Source organism: Trachurus trachurus (assembly GCF_905171665.1).
Source record: "Trachurus trachurus genome assembly, chromosome: 16".
In the NCBI taxonomy this organism is placed as follows: domain Eukaryota; kingdom Metazoa; phylum Chordata; class Actinopteri; order Carangiformes; family Carangidae; genus Trachurus; species Trachurus trachurus.
Window position 1 is genome coordinate 667,769 of NC_139902.1, and position 19,853 is coordinate 687,621.

Here is a 19,853-nt window from a genome sequence, read left to right on the forward strand (position 1 = left end):
GCATAATAAGACAGGCTTTCTCTGGCATGAACAAAAACAACCCCAGGTCACTGAGAGAGACAGAGAGGAGGAGGATACTGGAAGATCCAGAGGAGCTGAGGGAGCTCAGGAAGAAAATGAAACACAAAGGAGGGAGGGAGGGAGGGAGGGAGGGAAAGAGGCCTCTGGCTGTCAAGTTAACTCTATCATTATAAGAAAGCAAAATATGTGTAGCTATAGTTTTGACTCTTAATACAATGTAATTAGAGGGTAAGATTACCCAAATCTTCTGAAAACTGCTTCTATTTTTCTGCTGAATTGATTTTTTTTTTCATCACCAAACTTTATTAAGAAAGAAAATGTTACAAAGTGCACAGTAAGTTTTTCTGAAAAGCTGCAGACAAGCTGGCCGAGGTGGCCTTTCTCCTCAGACTGAATAAATGCTGTGTCTTCTTGTTCTTCACAAACTGACTGATGACTGAGCAGATGACAAAAAGAGAGACATCTACTGGACTGAAGCTCATTTCCATTAGAGTGGGTCGTTTGTAATTTACATAGATGTCAGTGTCAGTTGTCAGATGACAAATTAGGTGACTAATTGCAGTGCAAATGTTAAACATTAAAGCAGAAGTAAGCGGGATATTTGTGCTCCACTTGGTGCCGTCTCTACTGTTGTGGAGCAGCGCTCATGCATTGTCCAGCTTCAGTCCGACTAAGATGTATATGACGGAGAAAATCGAATTCCAATCGCATTATCTGGGTGTCTTAATCAGAGTTCTCCAACTCCGATTTTAGTCGGACTAAGGTGTTCACATGCACTTCAGTTGTCCAGTTATAGTCGGATTAAGGCAATAATTTGTTTTTTTCAAACGTCATGTAAACGTACTGGTGGTGTCATCATGACCAAAGTGTATCACTGCACACTTCACCTCATACAGTATGATGTTTGCCCTGTGAATCAACTGGACTTCAGTCTTTTAAATCCATGCATTGCCATGCAGCAGCATCAGACTACAGTGACTAGTGATCTCTTGGAAAGTGGCTCCACAGGATTACTGCAAACTTGGAAAATCATTGCATCATTTTAACCAGTTTTCCCCTCCAGCACATGAGGTCCAGGCTGTACGCCTCCCTCTCTCCCTCCCTCATTCTCTATCTCCTTCCCAGCTACACCCACACCCTTTCTTTCTTTCTTTCTTTCTTTCTTTCTTTCTTTCTTTCTTTCTTTCTTTCTTTCTTTCTTTCTTTCTTTCTTTCTTTCTGTCTTTCTGTCTTTCTGTCTGTCCTGTTACTCTCCACAGGTTCTCCCACCTCCATAGTTGCAGTGTATGGACGTGCAACTGAAAACCACCGACCACCTTTATGATCCTGTTTCTCTCTCTCTTTAATTCAATGTTGCTTTATTGTCATGAATGTCACAAAGACTCTGTTGGCAAAGCATAAAGACTCAAACAAAACAAAAATAAACTTCATACGTATATATAGAATAAAACTTAATGAAAATAAAATAAAGAATTGTACATCAATAAACAATAAACATCAGAAATAAATGAGGAACAGTCTTACATTGAAACATTTCTTGATGTGTGACATGCAGTGACATCTCTGGCCGCCCACCCTCTACCTTATAAGAGAAGGTCTTGACTTGCTGTATTGTAAAAATGCCTGCACATATTTTCTGTATTCACCCTGACAGCCCTGGCGGGTGGTGTTAAGAGCCGTGGTGGTGTGTGTGTGTGTGTGTTGGGGTACTTACTGTCCTGCAGCTCCCAGAGCCGTGGAGGAAGGTTGCTGAAGTATTCATGGTTCAGCGCTGCCTGGGCCGACAGCCGGTTCTTTGGGAAGCACTGGAGGAACCTGGAGGCCAGCTCCTCAGCATGATCCACGTAGCCCAGCCTGTCACACACACACACACACAGTCCATCAGATACACTTGACCACAGTGCACACAGAGATACGGAACACGTTCACTCATCCCTCCGAGATCCGACTCAGAGCTGCTGACAACAACAGAAAACAAGCTGTTTAATTATATTCAAGGTTTGCTGACTGAAGAGGATGCAGCACACACACTTACACCTACACACACACTGGGTCACTGTGAGAGATGCATTAAAGGAGACATATTCTTCCACTTTTCCACAAATTAAAATAGTTCCCAGGTGTCTTAAAGGGATAGTTCACCCATAGATAGTTCAAGCTTGTTTGTAGCGGAAGCTTCTCTTCTCGGTTCGTCAAATTTGGACGAACCAGGGTCTGTCCTCTTCCCAGTTCGTCCAAATTTGACGAACTGGGAAGAGGAGCTTCGAGAAGCTTCCGCTACAAAACAAGCTTGAAATATAGACTTATTTCATTTTTTTCGGGACAATTTCGCATTTCGGGGCTTCAATACAAGACGGACATTACATACGAGCAGCATGGAGGTATTTGGATGTTTTTTGATGTGTCTTTTTGTTACGAAGACAGTTGGTATCCATTTGCAACCGTTATATGGACATGCACTGCTACGCCGAGACCCCCTGTAACTCAGAGAAGCCACGGAGGACTCTGAAACTTCTCCCAGCCCTTAGTCCACATGAGGGGGAGTAGATAATGAGTGAGAGAAATTTCAATTTTGGGTGAACTATCCCTTTAAAGACATGTCTGTGACATGCTTTGGTCAAAACCCTCCAAGGATCAAACATCACAGCTCTTTTCATCCTCTCTAAACAGCCCTGTTCACAACGGCTGCTTTCAGTGTCTGTCCCTTTAAATGCAAATGAACCGCTGCTTGCCCCGCCCCCTTCTACTGGTACCAAGTAGGGGTGGTTCTATGCAAATTTGAAGACTAGTTACATCACTGGAAGACAACTGAGGGAACAGCTCGTAAAACCACATGGATTTCAACCTAGGGAGTCTGAAAATTACAGATTTTCTGTCAATTCTCACATTTTGGGGGCCGGAAGACAAGACAAACACCTAAATATATGTTAAAGAGCCTTCAAAAAGTGATATTTCCATAATATGTCCCCTTCAAAGCAAAAGCAAAGACAGCAAGTAGTGTGTTAATGTGTATCTGAGTGCTGTGGTTGTGGGAGTGTGTGAACTCCTGAACCAGTCCCACCTCACAGCTCCAAGGAGGAAGAAAAGACTGAAAACAAATGAAGAGCAATTCCTTCAGTAATTAAGGACTCGGTGCATTAAATAAACATGATGTTATTGAGCTGGGCCCGCTGGCTCTGACTGCTTCTCATGTTCTGCAGGCTTCTCATGGCTGAACTCTCTGACAGACTCTCCCATGGCTCTCAATAGGGATCTCAACTCGACTTATCGGCAGAGAGACAGGGGGAGGATAAATCTCTGCTCTGCTCATCAATGCCACTCAGCAGAGAGGCAGAGATAAAGTTAATGAAGTCCATCAGGGCCTCTCGCCTCACCTCGCCTCACCCAACAGGAGCAGTGTGTGCAGCTCCACGGCCGAGTTTAAAGGCAAACTATGAAACCTTACTGAGTGTTAAGACCTCCCAGATTACGGTCCCGTTCATATGTTCCTGAAGGCCGATGCTAACGCAGTATCTTTACGTTGAAGCACGTGATGCAATGTTGTGTGAAGCTATTTTTTCAAAAGGGCGCCTTTAACTTTGCGGAAACAAAATGCTGGTGAGAGATTGTTATCAGAATGGAGCTGATTATAGAGCGTTTGAGTGAAGGGTTCAGTACTTTGACTCTTCTCTAGAGTCACACTGCACAGCATCAAAGAATCTAAAGGGAAGGTCTGACTTGTGCTGAGTTCACTCAGTGATAACCAGCCTGTCCTGCTTACCTGACCTGGGGTCAGGTCTCATTTGGCAGGTGGACTGTGGCTACATCTCCACACTACACCAAACACTTTTTCATTTTAAACGCGTCTCTTTTCCCATCCTTTCCTCAAAAATAAAGACCATTAAAAATGACACAGTGGATGTGAATGGCCACATGCAGGGGAAGGCACAAGTAGTCATTTGCTTGAGAAAAGTATTTCAGTATATTTTTCTAGTATCTCTGCTTTACTTGAGCACCATTGATTTGGAGAACTTCAAACTCTGACTCCACAATATTTCTATACTGAAGTAGTTGTTACTTTGGCTTTTAGTCAGAGGAATGAATTATCTAGAAGTGTGATCTACTGTTCATCACAGGAGAAAAACCAATCAGAGCCAGCTCCTCCAGTGTCTGTTAATGTATTAAATCTCTGTTTACTTCCACATGAACAACTGATCGGTGGCTGTTGTCTTGTTGAATCGATTGTCTGTAAATCTGGAACAATACAAGTGTAGATGGAGATAATGTATTTCGGATTACTTAAAGCAGAAGTGAGCAGAATATTTGTGTTAATATAAGTCTTAAATAGTTATATCTTCCGACAGCAATCACTTCTATAGAGTGTTTGGTCTGAAACACGGGTCTGTCAGTCACTCTGCTCTGCTGTAAGCCCAGGAGAAAACTTTCCTTGTATCCTACAACCTTTATCCAATGAGGAGAGAGAACGGCATAAAGGGGCGGTCCTCTCTGTGTGTGCAGCCAAGGGATGCGCGTGAATGTGGTGACGTAGGGACGAGGGCGGGGACTGCTAACTCCATCTGCTGACAGGAAGTTAGCCAAAACCACCGGATGGCTTACTTCTGCTTTAAACTGGAGTAAAAATCTGACTGAACAAGTTTCACATTTGACCAGGAGGATCTATGTTCAGTACCCAGTTCTCTTTCACTTAAGCCATGGGCCTGTGAACTTTGTGATGTGTGTTATTTGACATGTGTTTTGAATGAATCTGTATGGACAGAGGACTTTTCTGATCCAGACTGACATGGTTGTGTAACTCTAACATTACACATCTCTAAATATAGAAACTTTCACTGACACAGTCTGTCTGGTTCATATGGGAAGTAGACCATATGACAAAGACAGTCCACAACATAAGATCATCACATCATCCACAGTTGAAACCTTAACTCTGAAAAAACGTGTGTCTGAAGTGTTAAACCAGACCAGACCTGTCTGTCACTCTGACCTTTGCTGTGGCATTTCCTCACAGTTATAAAGCAGTTGACTCCTCCTGTCATTACGGTGGATATTTTACAGAAAGTAAAACTAACATAGTCTATAAACACCTTCATTATCACTCAGTCTAAGCGGAGTGTCAGAATGGTGTCCAGCACAGTGGGGCCGTGACACGTCCAATGCTAAAATCAACAACATATCTGATACATAATGAACCTGCTATTGCAGGTTAGTTTCACTTTAGGAGAGAGGGTCTATTAACAGACATGTTTAAAGGGATATTTCAAAATTTTGGCAAATTCTCCCATTGCCATAATCCATATAGTCATAGCAGTAGGTTCATTACCTTTAATTGTCGTTGCAAACTATTCTTTTGCACGATATTTCCACGTTTCCCTCATCAAACTAAATACACAATCCAACAACTCCAAAACACTCTGGTCGACAAGTTGTGACCTGCACATTCACCACGATATGAGATAATATATATAATAATAACATAATTATGTAACATTACGACACATGAAGCAAATACTCAGAACTACTTGCGCTTTTGAAGTCACTCCACCCAACAGCCGCGTCTGGAATGTAGTTCCGGCTACGCATTTGCCTCTAAAACAACTCTGTCTGGTAACGTTGTGTTATTATCTCATAGCGTGGTGAATGTGCAGGTCACAACTTGTCCACCAGAGCCTTTTGGAGTTGTTGGATTGTGTATTTGATGAGTTTGATGAGGGAAAGGTGGAAATACCACGCACAATAGGCAATAGGCGAATTTGCCAAAATGTTGAAATATCCCTTTAACCTAAGACACTGCAGGTCAGATTATTCTTTGTTCTCCTTTGGTGAAGTTCTTTCTAGTTATTACCAGTGTTACAAATGTGGATAACACTTTACTTGACATAACACTGTCATAACCATGACATAACAGCTGTCATAAACATCAATGAATACTTATGACAGCTGTCGTTAAGTGTCATTCTGTAAGTTATGTCACTTTTGATGCAAAGTTGACATTGTTTGAGATGTCCTTGTTATGAGAACTTGACATAATTTTTAAAGTTTGGCAATTAGGTCTGCTATGACAGTTTAAATTGTCTTTATGTCAAGTTGTCAGAACAAAAACATCTCAAACAATGTCAACTTTGCATTAAAAGTGACATAACTTACCGAATGACACTTAACCACAGCTGTCATAAGTGTTCATTGATGTTTATGACAGCTGTTATGTCTCTTATGATGTACGTATCTTATGAATACCTATTCAAGTAAAGTGTTACCCAAATGTGAGTGGGACACGGTTGTCAACTGTCTGAATGTTTATTTAAGCAGGGAGGTGCTGATTTCAACCACAGCACCTCATCTGTAAACCAATGAAGCGCTCCACAGGATGTTGCTTAAGGGCATCTCAGTCCTGATAATGAGCAAAGTGCATTGGCTTGTCTTGAACGTTCGTCTCTTATATCCTCAAAGCTCCATAACATTTATACAGAATGAATTACATTAAGAAACTGCTATTTTAAATTTCAATCAAACTCAATATCTCAGAAGGTTTTGATGCCACAAGGCCCAGCATGCTCTGCAAGAGGTTGTGCTCAAAGCTCAACAGCAGACCAGCAGAACTAAACATCTCAGGATAAAAAAGTAGGTTAAAGCTGCACTTACTGTCTCTTTAGTTTGCAGGATGTATGTGATTAAAGGATATCACAAATAAAAGGGTCATCCTCTGGGGAGCATGATTGTGCTTAGTATATTTAATAGTCATTGTTCTGATGACAGCACTGGGGGAAAGCTGTAGGGACAGCATTAATATTGAGTCAGGTATCCCCATGAGTATGAGCATGTTGGCCTTTGAAAGCTGCTGATGCACGGTGTGTTCACATTCCTTACTGCTATTGCTGTCAACTAGCCTGAAAGAATAAGAGCACATCTGGGAGCAACATCTGCAGCCAGATCGATCATATCTCCTGAAGGTGTGGAGCGGCTGCAGGTGTTGACACATTCACAGCAGAGAGCTCCCTCCTCGGTGGTGCGTGGTGAGGAGGGTCTGGGAGAGGTGAGGCAGAGGAAACAACCTCATCGCAGCAGAGAGCGACCGACATCTCCGTCTGGTCAAAGCACAGACTGGAGCTCTTGTGGAAGAAAGCCTCACTAGTGTTTGTCCTGTGAGGAGCTGTCATCACGTCTGACTCATCTGGTGATTCTGAGTGTGTTCCAAGAGGAACTCAGGTTCAATGTACAGGAGTGGTTGACATGAAGCATATCAAGATTTTAAAGGGATAGTAGCATTTTTTTTAAAGTGGGGTTGTATGATCTACAAATACTTTAATTGCAGTAGAAGACTCTCTGCACTCCTCCCGTTAGCAACGCCAGCCCATAGCCCTGCCCAGAGATTTACAACATACATTGTTGTGAACAGACCCAAAGAAACGGTCTATTTTCACGACCTAAAAGAGGTTTTACGTGAAAAAAAAAACACAGTTCCATTGTTCGCTATAATATAATTTTTTCCAGCCCTTCAAAGTGCAGGAAAAACACAGTTTTTATTTGGACCTTCTTCGTCCAAAAAGACACACCAAAAAAACATCCAAATACCTTCATGCTCGTCTGTAATGTCCCTCTTGTATTGAAGCCCCAACATGAGAAATTGTTCCGAAAAAAATTAAATAAGTCTATATTTTAAGCTTGTTTGTAGCGGAAGCTCCCAGTGTTGCTCTGCCGGAATCTTGCGTGATTTGCGGAGCCGTGAACTGGGTGTCAATGCAAAACGCGCAAGATTTGCACTGACAGGCAAAGCAGTGAACTGAGCCACTGGGAGCTTCCGCTACAAACAAGCTTAAAATATAGACTTATTTAATTTCTTTTGGAACAATTTCTCATGTCGGGGCTTCAATACAAGAGGGACATTACAGACGAGCACTATGGAGGTATTTGGATGTTTTTTGGTGTGTCTTTTTGGACGAAGAAAAGTGAGCTCCGTTCTCAACCGTTATATGGACATGCAGTGCTGTGCCCGCTGTAACTCAGAGAAGCCACGGAGGACTCTGAAACTTCTCCCAGCCCTTAGTCCACATGAGGGGGAGTAGATAATGAGTGAAATTTCAATTTTGAGTGAACAATCCCTTTAACATTTAATGAACATCTCCAAACAGGGGTAATACTAATACTGAGGTAGTGGACATCAGTCAGTGAGACTCTTCCAGCTGAGCCAACTGTCAGGGCAGAGACGTGGTGCTGGCCTGTGATTAGCAGTGAGGAAGTGATGGTCATTAACATTCCACCTCACTTACTTTCTTCACATGTGTATTTCCTCCTGGACTGGAGCGAGGCCAGAAGACCAGGAGGGGCTGAGCTGTAATCCACTACATCTCACTTTACTCTGTTTATTGGTCATCAAATGGTTTCATTGATGTCTTTAAAGTCCATATAGTATAAAGGTAATCTATGTGTAGTTTGACTGTAAAGCAGGTCTAAGTATCAAAGCCTCAGTCCACAGAGAGATGCACACAGCCAGATGTAAGGCCTGTGACTTTATGATGTCACAACAAAGCAGTCCCTGCTCTCAGTTATTCTCCAAGCCCCGCCCACCCAGATCCACCTTCAAACCTTGCAGGACTTGGCTTCTCTGAATGTCAGATCTGCTCTTTTCATTGGACCTTTTACTAACTGCTCCTGTTGACCTATAGCTGCTAGAGCCCCAGAAACTGTGCAGTTGGATGGGCTTTGGATCTTTAAACTACAAATACATCTTCTTATCTACACAAACACTTCAAATGAAACACCAAAAGGGTTCAGGGTTAGGGCAACCATTATGCTATGCATGGCAAAAAATGTAAAATAATAAATGACCCTTAAACCCAGCTGAATTAAAGTGAAGGTTTTCCTGGACAGTCTCTCAAGTAACCTATACTAAAACTAATAATACAGGCCTTGAAGGGTGGTTAGGCGGCACGGTGGCACAGTGGTTAGCACTGTTGCCTCACAGCAAGAAGGTCCTGGGTTCGAATCCCGGGCCGCCCAGGGCCTTTCTGTGTGGAGTTTGCATGTTCTCCCCGTGTCTGCGTGGGTTTCCTCCGGGTGCTCCGGTTTCCCCCACCACTAAAAACATGCCAGCTAGGTTAATCCTCCAGTCAGTGCCCCTGACCAAAGGCACTGGCTCATAATCTGGAGTTGGTCCCCGGGCGCTGCACCGTGGCTGCCCACTGCTCCTCAGGGATGGGTTAAATGCAGAGAAAGAATTTCACTGTACTAGCTGTATATGTGACTAATAAAGTACCTTTACCTTTACCTTTAGAGGAAAACTATAGATTTTTATATATTTTTCAATTTTGCATAAAACATAACAATGACATTTAACCTACCTAACTTATCTAACACAAGTATTTTGAAATTATATTTGAATTCAAGTTATTTTAAATCCTCTTTGAAATGTCAAGAAGGTGATGGTAATCAATCAGCCCCAGAGAGAACACCACCAGGACTGTAAACGTCTCTACTGTCAATAAAGTTCAGCTAATTTAAATCAATAATTCTTCTAATCAAAACTAAAAATGTGTAGTAAAAAAAAAAAAAAACACTGAGGGAGAGAGTGTTGCTGCGTCATGGTCAGTGCCGATGATGAAGATTAAAGGGATAGTTCAACATTTTGGCAAATTGGCCCATTGCCATAATCCCTATAGTCATAGCAGTAGGTTTGTTAACTTTATTTGTCGGTGCAAGCTATTTTTAGAACGGCGGAGCAGAGCCGTGAGCTGCTCAGAGCTACGCTATGGAGGCTAAAGGAATTTCTTGGTTTCCCTCATCAAACTCATCAAATACACAATCCCAAAACTCCATAACGCTCCGGTGGACAAGTTGTGACCTGCACATTCACCACGCTATGAGATAATAATGGAGTGTTACGAAACGGAGCCGTTTTTGAGGTAAATACAGGGTAAATACAGAGTCTGCTTGCTGAAAAACTGTCCCTGAACCCAACTTGCATCAGCGGTTTTGCATGAATTTCCCTCTAAAACAACTCCGTCTCGTAACATTGTGTTACTATCTCATAGCGTGGTGAATGTGCAGGTCACAACTTGTCCACGACAGCGTTCTGGAGTTGTTGGATTGTGTATTTGATGAGTTTGATGAGAGAAACCAAGAAATTCCCTTAGCCTCCGTAGCGTAGCTCTGAGCAGCTCGCAGCTCTGCTCCGCCGTTCTAAAAATAGCTTGCACCGACAAATAAAGTTAACAAACCTTCTGCTATGACTATAGGGGTTATGGCAATGGGCCAATTTGCCAAAATGTTGAACTATCCCTTTAAAGGCAAAGCAGATTCTCTGGTGACAAATATTTTAGATCCCAGGATGAACCTGAGGCTGCTCCACCAGCTGGAGTTTTACACACATCACAGCACAGGCCTGTTGCTGCTTTAACATGTTCATCTCATGTTCTACAGCAAAGTTAGACATGTAGAGACTGCAGGAGAGCTGTCAGAGGAAGAGCATGTGATCTACAGAGTGTGAGCTAAGGTGTGTTAACTGTGACACACACACACACACACAGACAACATTAATACAGTCAATCAGAGCTTACTTATTCCATGCTTGTCTGAGCTTCTTGGCGCTGTACACGGTGAAGCGATCTGTAATGAAAACAAACAACAGAGTGTGTGAACTCCAACCCACCATCTGTTTAATGTACATTAGTCCTATCACATCAAAGACACCAGCTGCACTGCTCCAAAACGTCTTCACACACAACTCCTAAATGCACAACCTTAAATGCTGCTTTCATTCATTTCATCACATCACTAAGAGCAGACTCAATGTACCTGTTTAATAAGTGTCATAGTTGAGTCAGAAGCCTCCATGTGTTCTCATCTGTTTCTGTTTGAAATTGTTGAGGCCTTCAGTGCAACCAGTACAACTTTATTCTTTTTTTAAATTTTTTTTACACTACTTGTCAATATAATTCTAAACACAGATCACACCAGCAACTGAACTTCACTCATTTGCCACTTAGTTGATTTAGTACAACTAACCAATAACACAGCCCATAATCAGATTATACAGGAATCATGTAATTGTATTTTTTTTTAAACTATTAATAATAAAAGCAGGTGGAAACTGAGGTATTAATTAATTAATGTAAATTACAGTGTAGATATAAAAACAGTCAGAATTCTGTGCTTGTGCAAAAATGAATGTATTACAGTAATTAACTTGATTGATGTAATTATTGAAACTACATGGCTCTAAGTCAGTCATTTTTTAAAATTATTTACTTTCTATTTGTTTTCTACGCATATGTAAAACATACAACATAACACCATAACATGACAAAGGGAGGATTTGTTCACTAAGAGAGTCAAACATCAGCACATCACACATTCAAATATAAGGATGCTTCTTGAGAATATGGGAAAAAAAAAACATTTCTTAATAAAGGGTTTGACCTTATCTTTGTGATCTATATGAAATCAGACCACAGTCATTTTTAAAGATGACTGTGGGACAAGAACAAACCACCTGAAAAACTTGAGATTGTATTTGCGTTGTGTATTAGAAGTGAAATGAATGGGTGGCTCTTCAGTAATACTGTACAAGTTAAGCACTGCTGCTGAGCCAGACCACATTCAGCTGGCATCCTTTTAAGAGGCAGGGCAGCTTCTCCATATTTTCACAGCGACGTTTATGATGCAGCCCTGTTCTCTTAATCTGCGCCAAAACTGCCATGTGGACACACGGTCTGGCCCAGCTGCCAACTGACTGGCTTCCACGCAAGCTAGCCAGCCACCCAGCGAGTTAGTCCACCGCCTATACTGCCAGCCTAATCCCTACTAGCCAGCCACCCAACTGTCTGTCAGTGTCAGCTCTCAGCCTGCCAGCTCCCCAACAGTGGCTCCAGTTATCCAGTTCAGCAGCAGGGCTGGCCTGGAATAACCACCGGTCTCTGGGTGACAGAGGTGAAGGATGCCAGCCCAATACCCTCAAATAAGGCAGGGGAGAGGAAATAATAAGATTATAGGCTTGACTCCCAGCATGTAGGTTTGGACATGGAATTAACTGAGCAATATTATAGTGTATTATATAATATCAAGATGTTTGGAAGAAGTAGGACTCTTCCTGAATCTGGATGACTGGCCAGAATGAGCAGTTGAGGGAGAGCGACCCTGGTACGAGAGGTGAACAAGAAGCGGATTGGTCGGTCTGGCTGTGCTCCACTGACGCCATGTGGAGACGGAGAAACTTCAGGAAGGAAAACCAGATCCAAGCCTCACGTGGACCCTACAGTAGAGTCTAGAGGACCTCTGGAGGGCTTTAAAGAGGAACTATGCAAGTCCGGCTGCTTTTTTTCCTACTGTGTTGCTAACCCTCCTCCTGGCCATGTGCAAAGCTGGCGAGAAATCAATCAATAGAGTATTAGATAACGTCATACGATGTTACCGTGTGTATATTTGTGTAGTCGTATCTGTCTGCGTTACGTTTGTGTGGCGGTGGCGCAGAGACGAGAGCCGGGACACCGGGTCGGAGGCTCTGATCTTACAAGGTTGGTTTTCAGCCAAGAGACGCTCCATTCTCCCTGGAACTAGTTACAAGGCATTGGTTTAACCAGCACTAGGACTCTGGAGCTGTTTAATTATGATAATAATGTAGCAAAGTTAAGCTACAAATCCTGCATAGTTGCTCTTTAAGGTGTAGGTTTACCTAACAGGTGATGGTCACAAGTTAACTGGCTTTTATGCAAAGAACCAGGCCGTCTCCTAGTTTTACACTGTTAACTGTCCAGACACAGTTTAGCACTGTGCTTGGTTGTAGAGTAAATCATGACTGTCCCAAATCACTGTTCCTTATCCATATGGTTTTTTACAGGAAAAACTGCCTCAAGTCCAAATACTTGTATATAAGATGCTCAAACAGTTTTAATTTTTAAATATGAATTTTGAATATTTTAAAAACATTAAACTCAAGCATTTGAAATTTAAATTGACTGTAAGAAAATGATACATTTAGGTCATGTGTCTATAGTTTGTTAATTCTTGAAAAAACAAGCACAAAGGACGTGAACTGTATGAAAGATGATAGTTGTTGTTTGTTTATCAGGAATTAGTTTTCAACCAACCTTTTATATTAGCTTTGCCTGACTCCTCTGTCCTCTCTTCAATTATAAAACAAATCCATCAAGCTTAACCTCAGTCTCCACTAATAACAGTGATGAGTGTGATGATGAAGAGTAACTTCACAGATTAAAGTGGTGGAGCCATGAATGCAGCGCTATAGAGCCGGAGCTCTCATATCAATAAATGAGGCGGCAGAGCTGGAGCCAGATACGAGCAGCAGCGAGGAGGAATCTGTGGAACCTTCTCACAACCACAGAAATGTGAAAAATAAGTGGCGCCTCCACTGTGAGGTCGAGCCACACTGTCATGTCTGAGATCCAAACTTAAGTGATGTATTTCAACCATTGGAAAATATTACGCGTGTAGAGCTTATGGCTTAAATGTGATGAATCACAACCAGAGGAGTGATACGGTCTCTGGGTTTATGGAAAAGTGAGCAGATAACAGCTGAGTGTGGGAACGAGGCACTGGGAGGTTTCCACTCTGTTGTTACACTGCCATCTGCTGCTCAGTGCAGGAGCTGCAGCGTGTCAGCCTGACCACTCACCATCATACTGCTATTGTTTTGTTCCCTAGGAAATTAATGTAGTAAGATAAGAATCACCTCTCAGGTTAGAATTAGACTTTTGTATTATCTCATGTTACTCATGGTCAACAACGATTTAACCTTCCTCTTGTGTTAGAGTCACCACTGACCCGTCTTAAAGGAGATATCAGTGAAATGTTTTTGTTAATATAAGTCCTAATTAGTCATATTTTCCGTCAGCAATCACTTACATAGAGTGTTTCGACCGGAACACGAGTCTCTCCGTCACTCTGCTCTGCTGTAACCCGAGGAGAAAACATTTCTTCTGGGATACAAGTGTTATCCAATGAGGAGAGAGAACGGCATGAAGGGCTGTGTGTGCAGCCAAGGGATGCGCGTGAATGTGGTGACGTAGCACGAGGACCAATTGATGCCTGACAAGGGCGGGGGCTGCTAACTCATGGTGCGTTCAAGGAAACTCGTACTTTGTGTTTTTCCTTCCTGTGAAGTCATACCAGTTCGATCTGGTACGAGTTCACGGGTCAGAAGTTACGAGTGGCCGTTATAGGGAACTTTCACAGACAACAGGATGGTAAAAACACGAGCTACGGGTTACCTGGAACGCTACCAAGTCGTAGTTGTGACTTGAGGCTGTAACTTACGGTTTCAAAAGCCTGCCTTGAACGCAGCATTAGCCGAAACGGCCGTGAAGCTGATATCTGCTTTAAGGTTTTTAATGCATCAAAGTACCACATACATTTGTTTATTGCATCAAGGCTTTTTGACTTTGTCAGGAACCTCTATTTAAACAAAATAAAACAAACACTTTTTTTTTCACTAAATTCTAAAATGCTCTGAGTAATATTATGACATTTGTGTTGTTAGGGTTGGTTTTGACCCGGTTATATCAATAAGAACAATAATGAGAATTAAAACTGAAATCATAAGTGTAAAACCAACCTTTTCATGGATAAGGAAGTCTAACAACGTAACCAAGAGATGAGAAACAAATGGGATGAAAAAACTGTTTTAGTGTGTTTTACATCTGATTTAAAACACACCCTAACAGAAGAGATGGAGCAGAAAGCTGACACAAGACAAAGCTTATAAACACAGAATAATGTCCATCCAGTGAATTCTATATTTCAGCCTTCCAATGATCATTTATGATTACTGATGCAGTTTCAAGCACAGTCAGCAGATTAGAATTGTATTGCATGTGAAGGTGTTGTTTCTACTATAAGATCCTGTCTTTCCACCATCTGATTCTAATCATTGACCATGTGCTGTGGTTGATAAGGTGATAGTTAAATGTAACCACATCATCTCTGCTAACGTCTCACTCTTCCTGTGTTTGTTCAATCTGTGCACGTCATGTAAACAGATGCAGAGCTCGGAGGCAAGCACCCGGCTAAGCTGGCCGTGTGTGTGTGTGTGTGTGTGTGTGTGTCTCAGACAGCTGCACAGCTGTTCAACACAGTGTGTGTGAGGCTAACAAGGGCCAACTGTCGCCATGGCCACAGGATAAGAGATTACATTTGTATGTGTTGCATGAGTGTGTGTGTGTGTGTGTGAGACCATGAGGGTCACCCCAGTTGGTCTCTAATTGGCCACTGGAGAACGGAGGCTGGGTCACATAGCTTTGTGATGCCCCACACCATTATTCTAACCCTCTTTTGGCCGTCCCTGCCCGTCCCCTCTCCTCTCCTCTCCTCTCCTCCACTGCAGCTCGTCTTCCCTCCATCAGCACCAACACTAATCTGCAGCCTCTATTCATGTTCCCTGTAAAAAGCCCTAATGAGCTCCCAGAGGGCACAGCTACCCTGGCAGAGCTGCTGCTGCTGCTGCAACGCACTACACTGACATTTAGGTACAGTACACTGTCCCATTGCTCAGGCTGCTAAACAAGTGTGGATATGATGGATCACATGGTGATAACACTTCACCTCATGTTATTTTGAATAAAACATGACTCCATCATGTTACTTTGAGTAAAAAGTGATTTGATAGAGAATAATGACAACAGGCTCCATGCTGACATTTTATCATATTTAGATAAAACAAACCTTATTATAGAGGTTTGCATAACATGTTTGCATAAAAACAAGCATAATTTTACCATCTTTACTCTTCAGTTCTACTCAGTGCTGAGTAAAAGTTCTTTATCCATCTTCATATCATACACCAATACGCCAACAGGCTTGATGCTAACTCTTTAACAAGTTCTTTTTTTCTTTTGGAATGTTTTATTTTGAAGTTCCAAGTCTTGTCTTCCTGTCTTTTCCCTCCGGTGTCTCACCTGTGTCTCGTTTCCTCATGTATTTTAAGGGATAGTTCAACATTTTGGCAAATTCACCTGTTTCCGTTTTCCCTATAATTTCAGGGTAGGTTCATTACCTTGAATAGTCGGTGCATGTTGTTTTAGGATCGGCAGGGCAGAGACGTGAGCTGCTCAGCTAACGTAATGGACGGTACTTTCGCTTTTCCTTCATCAAACTCACCGAATACTAGAGATGCGCGGATAGGCAATTATTTCATCCGCAACCGCATCACAAAAGTCGTCATCCACCCGAACCAACGTTTTTTCAAAACCACACCTGCCTGCCATCCGGTCGTTGTTGTATATTATCTAATATGGACGATGCAAGGCGTTTTGCCTGTTCTAGAAAGGAGACTGATCCAATGCAGCAGAGACATTCAAAAAATGAATGCGTGCCACGCATTATTATCTCTTGGCCACGCATTAGTGGCCAAGAGATAATTATTGTCATTTCCATGAAGAAAGTGTTGACTGTTGTTGCCAGTGCCCTCAGATCAGGAGTGCGTTCCTCACACTTTGTGTGCGCAGTTGCAGCAAGTAGAACGATGTTTTTAAGAAGTAAAAAAAAATGTTTTAGAAAGACTAGGCCTATATTTTCGTTCGGTAAAAAAATGAAATTTTGAAAATGATTACATATTTCAATAAATATTGCCATCTGTCATGTGCAGACACCAGTGGGCAATTACTGCAGTGTCTGATGAACATTTGACTGTTTCAAAGAGTGCTGCTCGTTTTTCGTATGTGGGTAACAATATTTAACTATGTATATATTTTTCCTAATTGGTTCAACCGACACCCGCCCGAATCTAATTAAAATATATATTTTCATCATGTCATCCGCCCGACCCGCGGTTTATCCGCGAACTCCGCGGATGTGCCCACAAACCGCACATCTCTACCGAATACACAATCCAACAACTCCAAAACACTCTGCTGGACGAGTTGTGACCTACACATTCACCACGCTATGAGATAATAACACAGCATTATGAGACAGAGTTGTTTTCAAGGCAAATCCAAAGCTGGAACTACATTCCAGACACGGCAGCTGGGCGGAGTGATTTCAAAAAGGCAATCATTTGCCTTATGTGTCGTAATGTTACATAATTACACGTTAACCTACCCCTAAGACTACAGGGGTTATGGCAATAGGCACATTTGCCAACATGTTGAACTATCACTTTAACGTCAGTGTTTTCCCTTTCCCCTTTGTTGGATCGTCTACATTTGTGCCCTACGTTCCTCCTCTGTGTTTGTGTTGGATGTGGCCTTACTGTTCCTATGTGTTCTTTGTGTTCCTGCCTTTAGTGCTGTTGGTTTTTCCCCACGAGTAAAATAAAACACTTTTTTGTCACCGTTCCTGTCTACTGTGTCTCAGTCTGCATTTGGGTCCAGTTCCTTCAAAACCAGTAACAGTTCTTATGTGAAGATAAAACATTCACCACCCACACATTTTCTCTGGATTCATAAATAATAACAAATCTCCTCCTCCTTATTGAGAGATGTTAGTGTGTGTGCTCACTGTGTAGAGGACTACATCATGACACTGAAGGTCTCACCTGGTTTGAAATGAGGCAAGGAGTTAACACCTGGCCAGCTGTCCTCAGACGGGGTACCAAGGACCTGGAGGAGACACAGAGACATGGAGAATGTCAATGAGGGAAGCAAGAAAATAACAGAGTAGTTAGCATGACAGGCTAACTTAGTAGAAGGATCTGTAGTGTTGACCAATCAGCGCTGAAAGAGAAATCAAATGCCGTAGAGATGATACATATAATTCTCTGTTTGTGCTGCAGTGAGTACAGAGACTGGTCATGATTTGCAGTATGACAAACTTGAAATTCCAGCACAAAGACATCTCAGTGCTGGTGCAGCAGCGGAGATAAGTCGATCTTTTATGGAAGTGCTGGCTGAGTTCTCACGCACATAGCCTGGGTTTATGATGACAAAAGCCAGGGCAGCGGACATGCCTTCCACATGATCCATTACAGCTATGCAGCGTAATAGTTTCCAGATTGTGCAAGTCATTTCTGATCTACAGCGCGCTCCTATAGTGGAGTAGCTGCGCAAGGATGTTTGATTTATGCTCTCCGCTTGAGAATAACTCATGCAAACAGTGGATGGACGTGCGCTGTAGGATCATTAGAATAAATCAGTTTCAGATGACTGTGGCTGGCACAGCTGCATGAGACAAAGAAAAGAGAGAACAGAGAGGAAAAGATGAGTGTATCCCTGCTTATGTTTCCACAGCAGGTAATTGGTCTAACTGGTGATGGTCTCTCTTAGATCGCTCTCTTTCAGTCTATTTCACCACTACCAAACTATCCTCACCTTTAAACTTAGAAGGGAATTCAGGCACAAGTGGAAAATCAGTCCTGAGTTCCAAACAGCATCAGTGAACTTAAGCTAAATTATTCATGTAAAAAGTGTAAACTAGAAGGATGTAGGTCAGATGCTTGTTGAGCTTGTTGGCCTGCAAACGACCCAAATATTAGTCCTAATTTGTGTAATAGCAAAAAAGCGCCACTAGAGGGCAGTATAACACCGTGAGGTCAATCCCAGCAGGAACAATGAAAACAGGACAAAGAAACATTCATTTGAGCTCTGCGACTGAACTTCACCTCTGTTTTCTATTCACTAATCTTTGTTGTTTTGTTCAGCAACAACAGTCCAATATCAAATGTAGCGTTTCCCACACAACAAGACTGTGGCTGCAGAGGAAACCACAATGCAGGGGCTCAGATGAAGAGTTGAACCACTGCTCTCCATTACTAGTTGGTAATGTGCATATGAGAAATAATATATAATATTTCCCTTTGATTTGCCTATGCAGATGAATCAAAACATCACATCTTTTCTGCAGTTTAGTTGGTATAACCTTAAAGAGATAGTTCACCCAAAATTCAAATTTCACTCATTATCTACTCACCCCATGTCAACTAAGAGCTGTGAGAATTTTCAGAGTCCTCCGTTCCTTCTCTGAGTTACGGGGGGGTCTCGGCGTAGCAGTATTTGTCCATATAATGGTTGTCAATGGATACCAACTTTCTTTGTCCAAAAAGACACACCAAAAAACATCCAAATACCTCCATAGTGCTCGTCTGTAATGTCCCTCTTGTATTGAAGCCCCGACATGAGAAATTGTTCCGAAAAAAATTAAATAAGTCTATATTTTAAGCTTGTTTGTAGCGGAAGCTCCCAGTGTCTCGGTTCACTGCTCTTCCTGTGTCAGTGCAACACCGGCGGAACAATTTCTCATGTTGGGGCTTCAATACAAGAGGGACATTACAGACGAGCAGTATGGAGGTATTTAGATGTTTTTTGGTGTGTCTTTTTGGATGAAGAAAGTTGGTATCCATTGACAACCATTATGGACAAATACTGCTGCACGGACCCCCCCGTAACTCAGAGAAGGAACAGAGGACTCTGAAAATTCTCACAGCTCTTAGTTGACATTTTTGGGGGAACTATCCCTTTAATATACATTGACACAACCTGCCATTCTTCTAGAAAGGCCACCAGGTAATGATCAGACCTTTTTAATTGAAATGTTTCTGGCCAAAGGTTGACTTGTAGTTATGCTGTGTTCACTGTGTCAGGCAGGCATGTGACCTGTTGTCAAAGGAATTTTTTCTCAATTTCCTTGTGTTGCCTTCTCTTGCTGTGAAAGGTCAGCCCTCTCTCCCTCTCCCCTGTTTGTGTTGGTGTTGTTCCTCTGAATAGCTGACACTGCTCTACTATTAACCTGGCCAGACAAAACACGAGGCCTGAGGTGTCAAGGGTAGACACTTTAATACCAACAGCAACATTCAGTGACTCACAGATGAAAAGAGCTGACCGCTGCTCCAGTATCAGCTCTGCTCTGAACTGTTTGCCCAGCTACGTTGCAATCATATGCCAAATACATGG

At 42.3% G+C, this 19,853-nt stretch overlaps 1 protein-coding gene across 1 annotated transcript in view; it reads right to left on the reverse strand.

Moving 5' to 3' along the window:
• Positions 1-19,853, reverse strand: part of cdk14 (cyclin dependent kinase 14) — a 223,986-nt gene that overhangs the window by 66,866 nt on the left and 137,267 nt on the right. The window contains exons 11-13 of the mRNA XM_083990071.1: positions 17,504-17,567; positions 10,572-10,620; positions 1,736-1,875 (exon numbers count right to left, since the gene is read on the reverse strand). Of these exons, the coding sequence (XP_083846197.1) occupies positions 1,736-1,875; positions 10,572-10,620; positions 17,504-17,567 (253 nt within the window). The remainder of the gene's footprint in view (positions 1-1,735; positions 1,876-10,571; positions 10,621-17,503; positions 17,568-19,853) is intronic.